The sequence below is a fragment of the Homarus americanus genome, unplaced genomic scaffold, assembly GCF_018991925.1.
Source record: "Homarus americanus isolate GMGI-L3 unplaced genomic scaffold, GMGI_Hamer_2.0 scaffold34581, whole genome shotgun sequence".
Lineage (NCBI taxonomy): Eukaryota > Metazoa > Arthropoda > Malacostraca > Decapoda > Nephropidae > Homarus > Homarus americanus.
Window position 1 is genome coordinate 145,581 of NW_024719123.1, and position 18,913 is coordinate 164,493.

At 46.9% G+C, this 18,913-nt stretch overlaps 1 protein-coding gene across 1 annotated transcript in view; it reads left to right on the forward strand.

Annotated features, from left to right (window-relative positions):
• Nucleotides 1–18,913, forward strand: part of LOC121859927 — a 161,837-nt gene that overhangs the window by 23,155 nt on the left and 119,769 nt on the right. The window contains exon 2 of the mRNA XM_042356886.1: nucleotides 6,684–6,846. Within this exon, the coding sequence (XP_042212820.1) occupies nucleotides 6,684–6,846 (163 nt within the window). The remainder of the gene's footprint in view (nucleotides 1–6,683; nucleotides 6,847–18,913) is intronic.

The following is an 18,913-nucleotide window of genomic DNA, read 5'->3' on the forward strand; positions in this document are numbered from 1 at the left end:
AATAAATACTTAATATGCAGCCAGATATCATGTCAGCATCCGTATAAGTGTTCTCACTGTAAGAAATGAACACAGGAATGTCAGAGTCCATACCCTGAGGTCATGTGAGCATCAGTGTAAGATACTCACAGCAGGAGGGCAGCTCATTGATACCCTCAACGCTGTCCATTGACTCGTAAACACCCCCCCTACGCTCGACCCGTCCTGGTATTCCATTCATCCCTGGAGACACGCGTACTGGGTTATCTGCCTCAGCCACACCCCACCACCACACTTTCTCTCCATTGTAAATTTTTCCCTTTTTCTTGTTTTATCTCAACATTCAGTGCTGGGAAGTATGAGGGAATTTTATATAGGTATTTTCAAGTACCCGAAGTGAGGTGTACCAGTTACCAGGACTCACTAGTTGTGTGTTGAGGTGAAGCTTTCTAGCGACTACCAGACACCTCCTGACGCGGTGTTAGAAGTCACGTCGGCATCCCACTTTCTCTCATAACTCCAGAGACGCATTCCGTTTTCTTTGGCTCATTGGTTTGAGGGTGGAATTTAATGAGGGAATAATTGTGTGAGGACTAAAACAATATTCATTAAAATCTAATTTATTTTCTTCTGTGTTTTTAAATTAATGGTGACGTGTTGAACGCCTGAGCTTTCGAAAAAAAATTATCTTCCATAGTGTAATCAAGAACACGTGACTGACTGATTTATGATACGACACTAAAATAATAATCAAAATGGCGTCGAAATGGTGTTTTGACTCGAGGGCAAGTCACTGCTTGTTCCCATTCTCAGTTAGGGGAGAAAATGACTTGCAAGTATTGGAGAATTTGTACCCAGATTGTTGTTGTATTGTTACTTAAGTCGCGTTGGAGTCTCCAGACAGTTTGAACATATTAGAACCGAACGTACGGTAGTAATCGTCCTTGTGTCCGGAATTGAACGTACGGGCTGAACTTACTTTATGTTCATTAAGATTATTAACGGGTCAGTTTGGGGTTCAAAAGTTGACACGATGCTGATTTTGGAACGTACGTGTGTGTGTGTGTGTGTGTGTGTGTGTGTGTGGCAGGCAAGACTCGTGTGAGTGTTTGTTGTCATAGAGAGTCACAAGCACCCAAGATGCTGATTTTTTTTACATCTTCTAGTTATTTTTTCCCCATAACCGGTAAAGAAAATGTAGGTCGTTTCTATAGAGTCTATGTTCATTATCTGCGACATTTTGTCTTAATAGTTATGTTGTTCTTAAAGTGAGACAGTTAGGTACAGTCCCCTTCACTAGTGCGTTTACAGGGACTCGTCATATAAACATTCCACAAATCATTATCATTGAGATGTTTGTTTTAATATTGTTTTAATTTGATTCCATGGTTTGTTAACTGTTGCGAGTTTCCTTCTGTAGAATGTAAACAAACTCAGACCTGCCACACTGCATAAAACCTGACGAGCCCCCGTAAACGCACTAGTGAAGGGGACCGAACATTTTCTTATCTCCATTTAAGGGGAAAATTGAGAAGACATACACCTGAGAATCCATTTTGTGTTGAAGTGTTAATTATCAAGATTGTCTTCTCACATTTCCGATAAAGAAGATAAAAAAAAAAGATAGTTTACAAATCATTTAAAAACCACATTATGTTTTGGCTGAAGGTAACCAGTTTGATGTGTTCTTGTATATCCAGGAGAGAAGAAATTCACCGTGCAAACCTTTGAGAATTTGGACTTAACGTGGATATGATATTGATACCGGCAGTGAGTTATTAATATGATACTCTCTCAGTGTGTGGTGTAGTCAAGGTTAGGTTAGGTTGGGCTAGGTTAGGTTATGTGTTAGGTTAGGTTAGGTTGGGCTAGGTTAGGTTATGTAGCTGTGGTATATTATGAAGTGTCGATATACCATTAAGGGAGAGAGTATAACGTGTGGATGACGTAGATATAACGCGATGCAGCTGCTACTAAGAGAGAGAAGGGAGGATTAGCTAATGATAAGGAAAATGCTATACTATAAACCGTAACACTGTAACTGCCTCTCCTGTGTCTTCATTACCTACTTCTCCTCCTGTTTCTTCTTCTTCTTCCTATTCTTCTTTTTATTTCACTCCCTTCTTCTTCTTCTTCACCATCCTCTCTCTTCTCTTGTTATCTTTCTTCATCCGTTTCTTCACGCTTCTCTCTCTCATCTCTCTCTACCCTCTCCTCACCACCCCTCCTCCCAACTCTCTCTCTCTCTCTCTCTCTCTCTCTCTCTCTCCTCTCTCTCTCTCTCTCTCTCCTCTCTCTCTCCTCTCTCTCTCTCTCTCTCTCTCTCTCTCCTAACACCCCATTCCCAGCTCTCTCCTCTGTCTACCCTCCTCCCCCTCCCCCCAAGTCATTTGTCTCCTCCTCCTCCTCTTCTCCCCTTCCTCCCCATGCCAGGGGCAAGGGCGGCTATCAGTTGGTCAAGAGTCAATACGTCAAAAGGATAGTTTCTCCATTATTTTTTTTCTCCTCCTTGACCCTTACGCTGGAGAAAGTGTTGATGGAGAGAGCGAGGAGAAAGCCCCGAGTCAGGACAGCACCTCGGTGGAGTGTTAATGCGTTTTGTCAAGATTGAAAGTTTATCATTATTTTTTTATTGATTTAGTTTTATTCTATATATACAGATTATAGACGGCGAGTATAGTATAGTATAGATAATTACACCATATATAATCATTGTTTGTTATTGATGAATTGTTTTCTCTATACACCTATATAGTCGTCCTGTCATGATCCTTCAATGGTTATTAAGTCCCCCTGAACCTCCAATCAGCTGTAAGTCTCTCTTCGGGGTCTTTTCTTACCAGTAGAGGATTCCTTTAGTCCACTGCCGACGGGTTCATCATCACTGGCATGTCGGTTCTTTTGTCCTTGTGATACCGTCTCGTATTTTGTTCTGTGATCTTGACCGAATGTTTGTGAGTTTTTCCTTTCTTTGTGTGTTAATATGTATCGTTCTTTGGGGTATTGGTGTTATTGTGTGGTAGCTTTGCATTTAGCCTCTCTCTCTCTCACACACACACACCACACCTACCTACCAGTAGATCGTCTGTACCTTGATGACACTTCAAGTATCAGAAGTAGAATTACCCCCCTCCTACCTCGCTTAAACTACTCCTTCCCCTCACCACAACCTCTCCCGCCCACACTCTATATACATCTGCTCCTAGTCCCACAATACATGCGCAGGTTTAGGAATGCGGTGACGGACTGACGGCCTTCGGCCACTTTTACAAACATGTTTAGTGAAGGAAAATAAAGACATATTTCTATTTTACATTCCTGTTTTCTTCTTTACACTGGAGTTTTAGTGAAAAATTTTTATACGACTCACACACACACACTACAATATATGTTTTAATTTTTTAAGTCTCATGATTTAACCCGGACCGAACAGTGTTGATAAGGCTATAAAAATGGGAAAAGTCTCTCTCTCTCTTCGTGTCCCACAGCCCCCGGTAGTGAGTCACCCCGTAAAGGATGACCCACAAGGACCTGTTTTATGTTTATGGAAAGTCTGTCCTGGAATGTAAAGAAAACTACCGCTTGATGGAGTGTTGGACCTACGATCACGTGTTAACAGGTGTTTAGTCAAGTCCGGGTTGTAGGGACATTTTTGGGGGTAGGAGAACGTATATGTTTACAATAGTCAGATGTTTTCTTGATGCCATCTTTTTTCTCATATGTTTGGACCCATTGGATACGTTCTTATGTCTCGTTATGGGTAATATTTAAGCGCTGGTTAGTTTTAGTGATGTGGGATAATATTTTGGTCATTGATAAGTCTTGGTCTAAAACATTTTACAAACAGGACCTGCACGACACCTAAACCACGTCTTCGTTGCGTCAGGAAGGAACACATTCCTGAACATATCCCTTCACGGAGGGTCCGATGAATTTCAAAATGAACACTGTGACTCGTGTTGTCTCGGTAGAGTTGTCAAAATCCTTGGTCCGTTGTAGATAATTGAATTAAGACAATAATATATTGCAGAATATTTAGGTGGACTGAATGTAAACAAAGCTTATATGAGATGCCAGAGCTTTTATTTTATTTTAGTCTTTTAAACCTTTATTTTAATTCAGCGACATATGACCTAAGCTGTTGCGTCGCCAGGGATATAATTACCACAGTCAATCAATCTTTTGAGATATAAATAAACCCTTGTCACCACGAATGCTGTATGTGAATAAACTTTCTTATAATTATAAAGTACGTTAAGTGTGTCACACACACCGTGAGTAGTCACAGTACAGCAGGGGGCGGTGAGAACATGACCCCGTGACCCTGGTATTGTTCATCACGTGGGTGACTAGTGTCGCTCCCTCCACTGGCGGTAACCCTGCTGGGGGGGGGGGGATATATGGGCCGCGTAAGTTAAATATGGTTTAGGCTTCAAGCGTATGTATGGCCTCAGAATAGTTAGTTTAATGAACGAAAGAATGTTTTATCTAAATGAAGCTTATTGAGAATGTGGTATATGTGAAAAGGGTGGGGGGGAGGCTGAATTTATTTAATGGTGTCGGAATAATACATAATGAGCATAATTTAGTTTATTTGTTATTATTCTAAAACCATTATTTTTTGGTACACACAAAAACTATCTGCCCACCTGGACCCGGTGTGTGGAAATGAGCAGAATGTACAGCAGTTACGGTTCGGTTGGTATTTCTGGATGTGAATTGCTCCTGCAGTTATCATAGTCATTATCAGATGCAGTTCACTATCAGAAATACCAACCGAACCGTAACTGCTGTACATTCTGCTCATTTCCACACACCGGGTCCAGGTGGGCAGATAGTTTTTGTGTGTACATTGAAATATAATCCAAACATTCTTTCTTGTTCCTGGTTTCCTTACAACAGTACTTTTTTGATCTGTTGATGTACAGTACTTAAACCATGTACAGTACTTAAACCACAAACCTCACGGACTTTACGCGGCACTTACCTACCTCGGCCTCCTTTTGGCGGGAACACGGGAAGCTCAGTTGATTACCAGTGGCACCATTACCTGGAGAAACTCCTTCCTGGTTCATATTCATGTTAGACAGCGTGTTAGCTACAGGCAGGGATAGAAAACACCCTAGACATCTTACGTCTTATCTATATACAGGAGCTGTGTACTCTATCATGAGATATGCTTTGTTATAGCGGCCCTCCCTGCCTGGCTGTACAGTAGAGTCGTTATTTACTGTGACGTGTTAGGGGATAACTTCTCTACTATTCAGGTTCTGTTGCTTTGTGGACGAAGATCTAAAACATCTTGACGTGAATAGATCAGTCCTAACCGGAGCCGAGATTAGATGAATTTGGATTACATTGGGGGGGGGAGGATTTATGAGTAAAAAGTATTTAAAGATTTTTTTTTTTATAGTGAGTAAAAGATGAGCAACTTCCCGCCAATCACTCGGGTAAGCTTGTAACGTGTGAGTTGCCAGCGGCCGCATATAGAAGAATGTTTGTCGACTTTCCCCATTTAGTAACTTTCAGGTTTGGTTGTTTTGTGGAGCTGAGTCTCTAACATATATTGGCACTAGTAGGTCATTGTTAGCTGCACTTAACACTGGATGCATTACACGTGTTTGGAAGAAAATTACACCAAGCGAGGCGCAGAACCTCAATTGTTTACATGTTAAAACTTGTTGCCATAAATTAGCACACTCAACCAAGGCGGTCAAAATGGTGTCGAAACGCCAATGAGACTCAGCAGTAACTATATACATTCTCGCTCCTCAGTTACAGGAAGAACTTAGTGTGAGAAGCTCTGGGAATAGAAATACTGTAAGGACATATTTCTCGTTGTGTGCAGATGGGGCAACTTCCCGCTAATCACACGGGTAAACTTATGACATTTGGGCTTGCCGGCGGCCGCTATTTACGGAACATATGTCGACTTTCCCCATAGAAGGCAGGTAGACGCCCCGTCGCCCCAACCTTCCCTTTACCCCAAGTCTTGTGTATTTTATGTGTGTTTTGTGAGAAAGTGGACCCTTGACATCTACTTCACCCACTGCGGTTGTTTACAAGGTGTTTACTGTTCTTAAAAGGGTCGTCCATTTTTTTTTCAGTATGTTAGTGAGTCGTATTAGTTTCCTTTCACCGCTGTTGAGTGTTTGAGACAGGGAAGGGAGAGGTCCACCACCAACCCCTCACTCCTTGGACTACTGAGACACGCGACACATAATGTATTCAGAGTAACATAAAATAAGCAATTAGAGGAAACCAGAAGAAGCTGATAAGAGGAAATAGGGAAGTGAAAGGTGGTGGATGAGGGAGACGTGAAGAACATGGGGAAGAGGAGGAGGCTGACGACAGACGAACGTGAGGAAGGCGGATTCGAGAGGCTGACCCCTAACCTTTGAGAATAACTAAAAGGAAGAAGAAGAATAAGAAGAAAGTCAGCTTACATAAGAGAAATGTGTGGAGTGTGTCGGGTGGGGATGGGGTGGAAGAGGGGGAGGGGAGTGAAGGGGGTTGTGGTGAGCTTCCTGCTTACCACTGTGTCACCACACCGACCACACGTCCCATCATATTGTTATTACTAGGTCTTATATTAACTCTCTCTCTCTCTCTCTCTCTCTCTCCTTCCATATATATGTAAATTTTAAACACATAAAACTTATAAACAAACTTTAATTAACTTGTTGTTTCTCTCTCTCCACCAGGGTCGGAAGATCGGAGGACGGCTGTCGACCAACAACCGTCGGGACAACACCTTCGGGGAAGAAAAACCGACGAGGACCCGACAGCAATCCAACACCCCAGTGACACCCGCACCAGTGACCCTGGCACCCAAGATCAACATCCCCAGCTCCTCCTGCAACGAGAGTGAGTGTTACTTGAGGCTCTCCCGTTGGCTGTTGTTGACTCTCTCTCTCTCTCTCTCTCTCTCTCTCTCACTCACAAGGATGATTGATACAAGGGGTTTCTCCGGTGCCTAGGCTGTTTAGTGTTGTTAATACCTGCTTGTCGATCTGATTCTCCTTTCGCTTCATATAACGAGTGTGAATTTGGGAGGCTGTTCTTGCCAATATTGTTGACATTATCTCCTTGTCTCTTGACTCTCTCTTACTTTCTCTGTCTTTCTGTGGATCGATTTTATCTGTGCGTATATCTGTCTCTTTGTCCCATTTTATCTCATTGTATCTCTCGATTTCTCGTTCTCTTGGCTGTTTAGGAACTTTAGGACCTCCGTTGAAGCATAAACCGCACAGGAATTAACGGCTCGAGACCTATCCCTGTTAGTCAATTGATCTCCCAACCACGAATAAACAAACGGGTTCAGCAGGGGTGTTGCACCGTGCCTCTGTAATGTTGACCCAGCACACACACACATACACACACACACACACACACACACACACACACATACATACACACACACATACGCACACACACACAGTCTTGATTTAATTCTCGACTCTTCAATTAGCGTATTTTTCTTAGCTCAATAGAAAGTCGAAAGCCAAACATCCGATTGTAAGGTGGGGAAAAATATCGCGAGGATGACTGTCAATTGTATTTATTGTTAGACGTTAAATATCCCGCCAATAAAATTCTACGTCGAGAAAATGGGATAAAAATACGCTATCAACATTCCGTAGAGTAAAAGAGTTGTTTATTGTTTAGGTTTTTGCGCGGGAAACTGTCGGTGGAAGGATTTGTTATTATTTTATCTGTATGCGCGGGAAATGTTAAGTGGGAGGATTTGTTATTGTTTACGTTCTAAGACGGGAAACGTATAGTAGAAGAATATCGCTATTTACATTTTTGAGCGGGAAACGTTTGGTGGAAGGGTTTGATATTGTTTACCTTTTTAGCGCGGGAAACGACGTTCGGGATTAACGTACTAAGTTTTTAAAGAACGTTTATTTCGGTGTTCTTGTGAGGAAGTAATTACTAGGAGACGTGACAGGCATAAACTTCCCTAGTACAGGACGCAACAGAGTAGAGGCCGAGTGAGAGAGGTAGAGGGAGATGGTGAGAGAGTGATAGGCACCTTGAGGCTCACCTGTGTTCATGGCGGTCCGTCCCGGGCCTGTTGAGGGTCGTGTCCTGAGTCCTGATCCCCCCTTTTCTTCTTCTTCTACTTCTCCTCTTCCAATGCTTCTTCTTCTTCTTCTTCTTCCTCTCCTCCTCCTCTTCCAATTCTTCTTTTTCTTCTTATTCTTCTTCTTCTTCTTCTCCTCCTCCTCTTACGCCCTCATTCTCTTTCACCTTCTCATGTTATTCTATTACATTCTCCACACTCCACGACCCTCCATAAATAACTCCTTACTCTCCCTCCACTCTCTACACCTCTCCCTCCACTCTCTACACCTCTCCCTCCACTCTCTACACCTCTCCCTCCACTCTCTACACCTCTCCCTCCACTCTCTAACCTCTCCCTCCACTCTCTACACCTCTCCCTCCCCTCTCTACACCTCTCCCTCCACCCTCTCTACACCTCTCCCTCCACTCTCTACACCTCTACCTCCCTCTCTACACACCTCCCTCCACTCTCTACACCTCTCTCCTCCACTCTCTACACCTCCACTCTACACCCCTCCCTCCCCTCTACACCTCTCCCCCACACCTCTCCCTCTCTACACTCTCTCACACTCTCTCACTCCACCCTCTCCCTCCCTCTACACCTCTCCCTCCACTCTCTCCCTCACCCACTCTACACCCCTCCCTCCCTCTTCTCACACCTCTCTCTACACCTCTCCCTCCACTCACACCTCTTCCTCCACTCTCTGCACCTCTCCCTCCACCCTCCCCTCTTCCTCACACCCCCTACACCTCACCCCCTCCACTCTCTCCACCCCCACTCCACTCTCTCCACCTCTCCTCCACTCCCTCCACCTCTCCCTCCACTCTCTACCCCACCCTCTCCACCCCCTCCACACCTACACCTCTCCCTCCACCACCACACCTCTCCCTCCACTCTCTACACCTCTTCCCTCCACTCTCTACACCTCTCCCCAGTCTCTCCACTTCCCCACACCCCTCCCTCCACTCTCTACCTCTCCCTCACTCTCTTCACCTCTTCCTCCACTCTCTCCCCCTTTCTCCACTCCCCTCTACACCTCTCCCTCCACTCTCCACCTCCCTCCCTCTCTACACCTCTCCCCCCAGTCTCACACCTCTCCCTCCCTCTCTACACCTCCCTCCACTCTACACCTCTCCCTCCACTCTCACACTACTCTCCACTCTCACCACCTCTCCTCCACTCTCTACACTCCACTCTCTACACCCTCTCCCCTCTACACCTCTACACCTCACTCCCTCTACACTCCTCCACTCTCTACACCCCCTCCCCTCCACTCTCTACACCTCTTCCTCCACTCTCTACACCTCTCTCCCCTCCACTCTCTACACCTCTTCCCTCCACACACCTCTACACCTCCACTCCCCACACCCCCACCCACCTCCACCCTCCCTCCACTACACTGCCACACCCTCCTCCCTCCACTCACTCTCACACCCTCCCCTCCAGCCCCCCTCACACCTCTTCCCTCCACCCTCTGCACCCTCTCCACCTCTGCCACCTCTCCCTCTACACCCCTCCCTCCACTTCTCACACCTCTCCTCCACTTCTCCACACCTCCCCCTCACTCCCCACACCTCTCCACCTCTCACCCTTCCTCCACCTCACCTCTCCCTCCACCCCACACCCTCCCTCCACTCTCCCTCCACTCTCTCCCCCCTCCCCACACCTCTCCCTCCACTCTCTCACACCTCCACCTCTCTCTCTCCCTCTACTCTCCTCCACCCCTCTACACCCCCCCACCTCTACACCTCCCACACCTCTCCCCTCCACCCCTCACACCTCTCCCCTCCACTCTCACACCTCACTCCACTCTCTCACACTTCTCCTCCACTCCCTACACCTCTTCCTCCACTCTCTACACCTCTCCCTCCACCCCCACACTCTCTACACCTCTCCCTCCACTCTCTCACACCCTCCCCCTCCACTCTTCCTCCACTCCACCCCTACACCTCTCCCTCCACCTCTCTACACCCCTCCCTCCACCTCTACACACCTTCCCTCCACCTCACACCTCTCACCCACTCTCTACACCTCTCCCTCCACCTCCTCACACCCTCCCCACTCACACCTCTCCCTCCACTCTCACACCTCTCTCCACTCTCCTCTCTCCTCCACTCTCTACACCCTCTCCCTCCACTCTCTACACCTCTCCTCCACTCTCTACTCCACTCACACTCCCTCCACTCTCTACACCTCTCCTCCACCCCCACCACCCTCCCCTCTCCCCTCCACTCCCCACACTCCTCTTTCCCTCCACTCTCACACCCCCTCCCTCCCTACACCTCTTCCTCCACTCTCTACACCTCCCTCCACTCTCACACCCCTCCCTCCACTCTCTACACCTCTTCCTCCACCTCTCTCTCTCTTCTACACCTCTCCCTCCACTTCTACACCTCTTCCTCCACTCTCTACACCCTCCCTCCACTTTCTACACTTTTCCCCTAATTTCTCCCTCCACCCCCCACACCCTCTCACCTCTACACTCCCCACCTCTCACACCTCTCCCCCTCCACTCTCTACACCTCTCCCTCCACTCTCTACACCCCCTCCCTCCTCTCTACACCTCTCCCTCCACTCTCTACACCCCCTCCCTCCACTCTCTACACCTCTCCCTCCACTCTCACACCTCTCCCTCCACCTCTCCCTCTTCTACACCTCTCCTCTCCACTCTCTCCACCTCTCCCTCCACTCTCTACTCTACACCTCCCTCCACTCTCTACACCCCTCCTCCCTCTCTACACCTCTAATCTCACCTCCCCTCCCTCTCCACACTCTACACCTCTCCCCTCCACTCTCTACACCTCTCACACTCTACTCTTCATTTTTTAATCTTTTGCTCACTTTTCTCCTTGTTATTTCCACTTCCACTCACTCCACCTCCACTCCCACATCCAATCTTCCTCCACTCTCCACCACCCCCATCTCCACTACTCTCCCTCCAAGTCCACCTTCACTTCCACTCCCCCTCCCCCACCCCACCTCCCATCTCCCTCCACCTCCGCTTTTCCTTCACCCCCTCCCCTTCCACCTCCACTCTTCCTTTACCTCTCCTCTCTCCCACACCCCACCTCCACTCTTCCTCCACCATCAACTCCACGCTCCAGGGATACTGTAGTCGGTGACCTTTCGTTATAGCTCACCGACAGAGCGAACTTCCTGTCGTTATTGTGATAGTAATGAACGACTGATTGGAAAGTTGAGGTGACACTTCACACCCAGGTGGTAATGTGTTAAGGTCATGTCACTTGTGTCTTAATATACCGTACACACTTGACGAGTTTTTTAAATATTTATTATTATTATTATTTTTTTTTTTTTTATTATTTCTGGTGTTCCTAAAGGGTATGTATTAGTGATTATTTCTGTCTGTCTGTTTGTGTGTCTGTCTGTCTGTCTGTGTCTGTCTGCTTGTCTGCCTGTGTCTATCTGTCTGCGTCTGTCTACATATCTGTCTGTCTGTCTGTCTGGAAAAAGAGAGAAGGGGAGGTGAGAAAAATAGCGAGAGACAGAGAATAAAATAAATTTAAGGAAGGAGAAAGATAAATAAAGAGAGGGAAACGAAAGAAAAATTAAAGAGGGAGAACAGGAGAAAGAGAGAGAGTAAAAAATAAATAAAAGGCACTCGGAAATTAGGATAAAGAGAGGGAGATGAAGAGAGAGGTGGAGAGATTAAGAGAGATAAGAAGAGGGGGGAGAAATAAATGGAGAGAATAGGAGAGACAGAGAGAGAGACAGACAGACACGAGTAGATTAAAAGTCACTAGCTCACAAGGTTCTCTGGCCGCTGTCTCACGTGAAAAACTCAACTTGAGGTTTACGGTACTGTGGCACCTGTTTTAACTCTGGTCTGGCTGGTAGTGAGCGTGTACCTGGGACCTGGTACCTGGGACCTGTCAAGTAAGAAAGGGGGATCATTTTGCTGTCATAATACGGTACTTGTGTTAGTGACAGTACTGGTACCTGGTTTTTTATGTGGGGGGCCTGAACGGGTGTGATGGTGTACCTGGGAACTGTTACCTGGGTGGATGTGTGAGTGCACCTTGGGACCTGTGACCTGGGCGGGGGGGATGTATTTGTCGTGTGGGCCAATTTGAGGGTTTACCTGTGACCTGGGAGGATGTGAGTGTGTACCTGGAGATGTACCTGTGACCTGGGACCCGTCAGGTAAGAGCAGGATCGACCCGGCCACCGTTAGAGACCAGAGGGGGATTTATGAAGGTGTTCTGGTCGTCTGAGAGGTGAGAGGAAGTTCCGGTTGGCTGAGGAGGAAGGAGGAGAGAGAGAGAGAGAGAGAGAGAGAGAGAGAGAGAGTACAGGGGTAGGGAGGGAGGATGAGAAGAGAAAGAGAGAGAGTGAAAGAGAGAAAGAGAGTTCAGAATGCAGGGAGAGGGGAAGGGGGTGGATTGAGAAGAACCAGAGGAATGGGAGAGAAGCAGAGAATGAGGCAGGGGAGGGAGGAAGAGAGAGAGATTAGGGAAAGAGTTAGAGGAAAAGGAGGAGAAAGGCAGATTAAAGAAAGGTATGAGATAAAGAAGAAGTGATAGAGAGGGAGAGATAAAGACAGGTGAGAGATATAGAGGAGGAAATGAGAAATAACAGACGCGAGGGAGAGATGAATTTACCTGAGAAATACGGGGTGTTGTGTACGGCTGGTGTGTGGCTCACTTCCTGTGGTTGTGTGGTAGTCATTAATAGTGTGCGTGTGTGTGTTTGGGTGAGTGTGTGTGTCTGGGTGAGTGTGTGTATGTGTGTGTCCTGTCTCACTCTCTCTCAATAATAGTGAGTGTGATTGATATCTTGAAGGAGCTGTGTGCTCTCTCTCTCTCTCTCTCTCTCTCTCTCTCTCTCTCTCTCTCTCTCTCTCATCAACACATACAAATCCCCCACCAAACTCTTAAGAAATTTCCCTAGAACTCCCTCCTTCGGTGCCTCAGGTGAGAGAAACTTCCCCCACCTGGCAAGACTTTTACCCCACAATTACCTGAAGTTTTTTCCCCAACACGACATTGTTTCCGGACCCTGAAAAAGAGACAACAGCTGTGGAAAGACCCTGAAATGTGACTCAGAGAAGCGCACTTACCCCAGAAATGTGACCCAGAGAAGCGCCCTTACCCCTGAAATGTGACCCAGAGAAACACCTTTACCCCAGAATGTGACCCAGAGAAGCGCCCTTACCCCTGAAATGTGACCCAGAGAAACACCTTTACCCCTGAAATGTAACCCAGAGAAACACCCTTACCCCTGAAATGTGACCCAAACCCACGACCCCCTGGCCCTACCCCCCACCCCTTAGAAATTTGAATCTAAGGGCCCACGTGAAGGACATGTAAGAAAGAAAGACCCTGAAGTGTTGACCCCAAAGGAAAGGTCATGCCCCCTGAAATGTAACCCCTCCCTGACCCCTCTCCCTACCCCATAAAAGGTCTCCCCCCCCCCTGAAGCGTGACCCAAGAGGACCTCAGGAAGGACAACCAGGAAATATCCCTTAAAAAAAAAAGGAAGCGATTGAAGAGTTAAATAAAATCCTTAAAAGAGAGAGAGAGTTAAAGGAATAGACCTAAAAAAGAGGAGTAAAGAGAAAGACCTAAAGGGAGAGAATTTAAGGGAAAAAACTAAAATAAGAGGAAATAAGAGAGTTACTTTAAATACTCGCAATAATAAAGACAAAGAAACGTATTTATTTTAGTCTTGCGTTTTTTCCCCACCATAATTTCCTGCCTTTCTTTACCACCCTGATGGATGTTTATCGATCACGTGGGATGATGTTTGGTGTTATCATGTATAGGTTAATGCTGATGGTTAATAATTATGTGGTCACCAGTTTTCTTCTTCACTGGGTATGTAAAGGTGTGTGTGTGTCTGTCTGTCTGTCTGTCTGTCTGTCTGTCTGTGAGTCTGTCTCACCAGAGAGGGGGGGGGGAGCAGGTGACACAGTTACAAGAGTCAAGTGTGTCTCCACCACCACTATACCTGCTGTCCTTGTCCTCCTACCTTGTCTCCTGCTGTCTCCTCTCCACCACCAACACCACCACCATCACCACTACTACCACAACCACGACTACCACAACCACGACTACCACCCTTATAGGAGTGATAAAGACGGAGATAGATAGAATAATGAATAAAGAGAGAGAGAGAGAGAGAGAGAGAGACGAAGAAAGCTCAATTCCCTCCAACTACCTCCCCCACTCCCTCACAATTACCCCCTCTCCCTCCCCCCTCCTCCTGCTACCCCCCTCTCCCCACTGTGACCTGGGGGAGTGGGGCGAGGGGGGGTCACAGAAGGTCACCCGCTTCCTTCTTCCTCCCCCAACTTTCCTTCCTGCTGGAATCTCTAGGGAGAACCCGCTTCTTTCCTACCTTCCTTCCCTCCCTCCTTCCCTCCGTCCTTCGGCCCCTCCTGAGTGAGTGAGGAAAGTGAGAGTAATTACCTGAGTGAGAGAAAAGTGAGAGTAATTACATGAGTGAGGAAAGTGAGTAATTACCTGAGTGAGAGAAAGTGAAAGTAATTACCTGAGAGAGAAAAGTGAGAGTAATTACCTGAGTGAGAGAGAAAAGTGAGAGTAATTACCTGAGTGAGAGAGAAAAGTGAGAGTAATTACCTGAGTGAGAGAAAAGTGAGAGTAATTACCTGAGTGAGAGAAAAGTGAGAGTAATTACCTGAGAAAGAGAAAGTGAAGTAATTACCTAAGTGAGAGAGAGAGTAATTACCTGAGTGAGTGAGAGAAAGTGAGAGTAATTACCTGAGTGAGTGAGGAAAGTGAGAATAATTACCTGAGTGAGTGAGAGAGAGAGTAATTACCTAAGTGAGAGAGAGTGAGAGAGTAATTACCTGAGAGAGAAAGTGAGAGTAATTACCTGCGAGAGAGTAATTACCTAAGTGATTGAGAGAGAGAGAGAGTAATTACCTGAGAGAGAGAGAAAGTGAGAGTGAGAATACTAATAAAGGTAAGAGGAAAAACACGAAAAGCAGGAAGTTGCGACACGGCCAAATGACCCAACAACCACCGCCCTTAACGACCCTAAATTAGGTCGTTAAGACGTCCCCCTAGGTAATGGTTAGACTCACTGTGACGCAACTGTGTGTGCGTGTGTGTGTTCGGGAGGGCGTAGGGGTGTTTGTTGGGGGGGGGGATGTTTGTGTTTGGGAGGGTGTGTGTGTGTGTGTGTTTGTTTGTTTGTTTGTTTATTCTGTCATAAGCATCTTCTTTATCACTACACAAACACCATGAGAAAAAAACAGACGGTAATCTCTTTAAACACACATCCTAAAAAAACACACCTTTTTTCACGACTTGGCAACTCATCTCTGACGAAACAAACCCACAAATAAAAACAGAATAAAAACAAACAAACACGTAGTGAAAAATCTTATCCAGATGCCCCGGTATAATTTAGACAGTCGAAGTGAATTACATGAGTTCGCGGGTAGCCAAAACGTCGCGAAATTAGCGTGATTTGGCGACAGATGGCTGAAACGTGAACCAGGTGAGTTGCCACATACCGCAATCACAAACCCGTTGATCCATTGTAGGTGTAGTTGGGTACAGGTGGATGCGGGTGGGTACAGATGGGTGTACGTAGGTACAGGTGGATGTGGGTGGGTACAGGTGGATGTGGCTGGGTACAGGTGGATGTGGGTCGGTACAGGTAGATGTGGGTGGGTGCAGAGGTAGAGTGTGGGTGGGGGTACAGATGGGTGTAGGTGGGTACAGATGGGTAGGTGGGTACAGATGGGTGTAGGTGATGAGGGTGGGCTCAGATGTGGGATGTAGTGATACAGGTGGGTGGGTACAGGTAGATGTGGGTGGGTACAGATGGGTGTAGGTGGGTACAGGTGGATGTGGGTGGGTACAGATGGGTGTAGGTGGGTACAGATGGGTGTAGGTGGGTACAGGTGGATGTGGGTGGGTACAGATGGATGTAGGTGGGTACAGATGGGTGTAGGTGGATGAGGGTGGGTACAGATGGGTGTAGGTGGATGAGAGTGGGTACAGATGGGTGCAGGTGGGTACAAGTGGGATCAAGTCAGCCAACTCGACGCCTGTGTTCCGGTGTTGCTCGTCCACCTTGACCAGACCAGCTCTCACCTCTCCCTCCCTCTCACCCCTCCCTCTCACCTCTCCGTCTCATCTCTCCCCCTCACTTCTCAGTCCTCCCTCCCTCTCACCTCTCCCTCTCATCTCCTCCTCTCACCTCACACTCCCTCACCTCACTCCCCTCTCACCCTCCTCTCGCCTATAAATTTACTCCCTCCCCTTTCCCTTCCTCTCCACATCCTTCCTCCATCATTACCTCCTCTTTCTCTCCCTCCCTTACCACCCCTCTCTCCCTCTCACCTACGCACCACCTCACTCTTCTCTCACCCCCACCTTCTCTCCCATCCCCTTAACCCTCCCTCCTTCCCTCCTTCCCTCCCACCACTTCTTAACCCTCCCTTCTGGGCATCACGGGAGAGGTAGTCACATTTTATCTATTAAAGGTCAGGCCTTGATGTGATGTAATTATAATTCTTTAGTTACTTAAAGTTATTTATTTGCATTATATTTTTAGCTTAGTGTTATTAGAGAGAGAGAGAGAGAGAGAGAGAGAGAGAGAGAGAGAGAGAGAGAGATTTGACAGTGAGGTATAAACAAATAAATACAGATAGAAAGACTGACAGAGAGACAGGTAGACAGAGAGCCACTAAAGCCAAAAATATACAGGTAGACTAGAGACAGACAGACAGATAGATAAGTAAGGAAAACAGAAAGATGGAAACAAGACAGGAAAATAGACAGAAAGGTGGGGAGGTAGACAAAGACAGACAAACAGACAGGGCAGCAGTACAGTCGAGGCTCTCACACACACAACAAAGACCATCGCCAAGTGTTCCCTGTCCACCTTGAACTGGCCGTCAGTGAAGGGGACGACGGGGGCCAGGAAGGAACCGTCTGTCTGTCTCACGGTTTAGTTCCTGTCTATACCACACACCTGAGTCCTAGATCTATCCTACACACCTGAGTCCTAGATCTATCCCACACATCTGAGTCCTAGATCTATCCCACACACCTGAGTCCTAGATCTATCCCACACACCTGAGTTCTGGATCTATCCCACACACCTGAGTCCTAGATCATTAATCCAACTTTCATGTTTGTTATTTTTCTCGTAACTAGAGATGGGGAAGTACACAGGTGGGCGAAGGTTAGCCTGGCGTAAGTTTTGACGCTCGTAAAGTCAATTCTCAATTATTCGTACGTAATTATTCCTCGTAATTAAAAGAGTTAAGTGAATGTGTCTTATTACGTTCATCTGGCATAACTGGAGGTGAGCGCCAGGCGATGATGAATGCTCGTACTGACGTTCCTTTAATGACACTGTCCGTTTAACCGACCTGGGTAGGGTTAATTACTGCCTGTGACCACACCTGTGATGACGTAACTGTGTCAGCGTGAGGAGGGAGAGGAGGGAGGAGGGGCGAGAAGGGGGATTCGTGAAGTGAGGGGGAGAGGCAGTGTTGAAATAGAGACACGCGGAGAAGAAAAATATTCAGCTGTCGATAATTTTTGAACCATTTATTTAATATACAGTACACGTTAAGGTCACTTTGGCCCTCAGCGCCTGCAAGAACCCCTTTTGTGCCAGCCAGTGACGGTCACGACTTGATCTGCGCCGTACAAGTTGTTGTGTGTGGAATGTTTATTATTCCTACGTTGTATTTTTCCTCCTGTAGCTAGTTATAGTCTACGTGTCATCCCGTCGCCATTTTGACAGTAATTTGACAAAAACAAAACAAATCGTCAATAAATACGTAAATGAAAATAGAAAGCCCGACTTTCCACCAGTTCATCAAGGACACTGAGTTCCAACCTGTTAACACTGAACCAAGTACTGAAGGAAAAGGTGTGTGGGGGCTCCTCGTGACCACAGTCATGCAGGGGACGTGGCGCCATCTTGAGTTACTCCTGTGGTTACGACTCTAGTGTCTCTCTTGTCCTTATATCGCAGTAAAGGTCAGGTTGGGGGCGTGGGCGTGTGGTCAGTGGTGGCCACAGCTTGGATTATATATGCGTTACAGTACAGAGGCAGGGGACCGAGGTGTAGTCCTTATTGATGGATAGTCGGAAAAAAATCTGCATAAACCAAGAGTTTATAGGACCTATGGCAAGAAAGAAAATATGAATAGAATTCTGAGCATATGATATTCACTGTTTTTCTTATACGCTCTTAATCAAGAAGGTCTTCCATGAATGATCTTTTTTACCAACAAATGCAAAAATCCATCATCGATCACACACCATACAAACAGATGAGGCTCCCCTAAGAGACCTGGGCAGTGATCACCGCGTAGAAAATAGGAAACGTAAACAAACCCGCCCTCAGCTGGAGCAGGACTGGACGGCATCCCACAAGGCCATCAGGTAGCATTTAACTCGACCAGCCTAGATTACTTCAGGTTCCCGCAGGATACTCGTCAAAAAGAGTCCACACTAAGGGACGTCCTGGCACACACGGGTCCCTGCCATGGTTTCCTCGGTTCGGAAACGGATTCCCGTCTTTGTGACGTGCGCCTTAGTTTTTGTGTGTGTGTTCGTGACGGTGCCAGTTGTCCTGTTGTTGAGGGAGAAGCAGGTCAAGGAGGTGCTGGTCAACGCCACAATCACCTCCGTCATCCTCCACCCAGAGTCCGATCGTTTCCAGAATGGCTCGGGTGGTTCGAATCAGCTTCCGACGGTACTGCTCAACGCTACGGTCACCTCCACTGTCTTACAACCAGGCGGCTCCGAACGTCTCCAGAAAGGTTCGGAAATCTCGACAAATCTTCAAATGGCTGTAAACGACCCTGAACGCCCCCAAAATAACTCAGAAATCCCAATACAG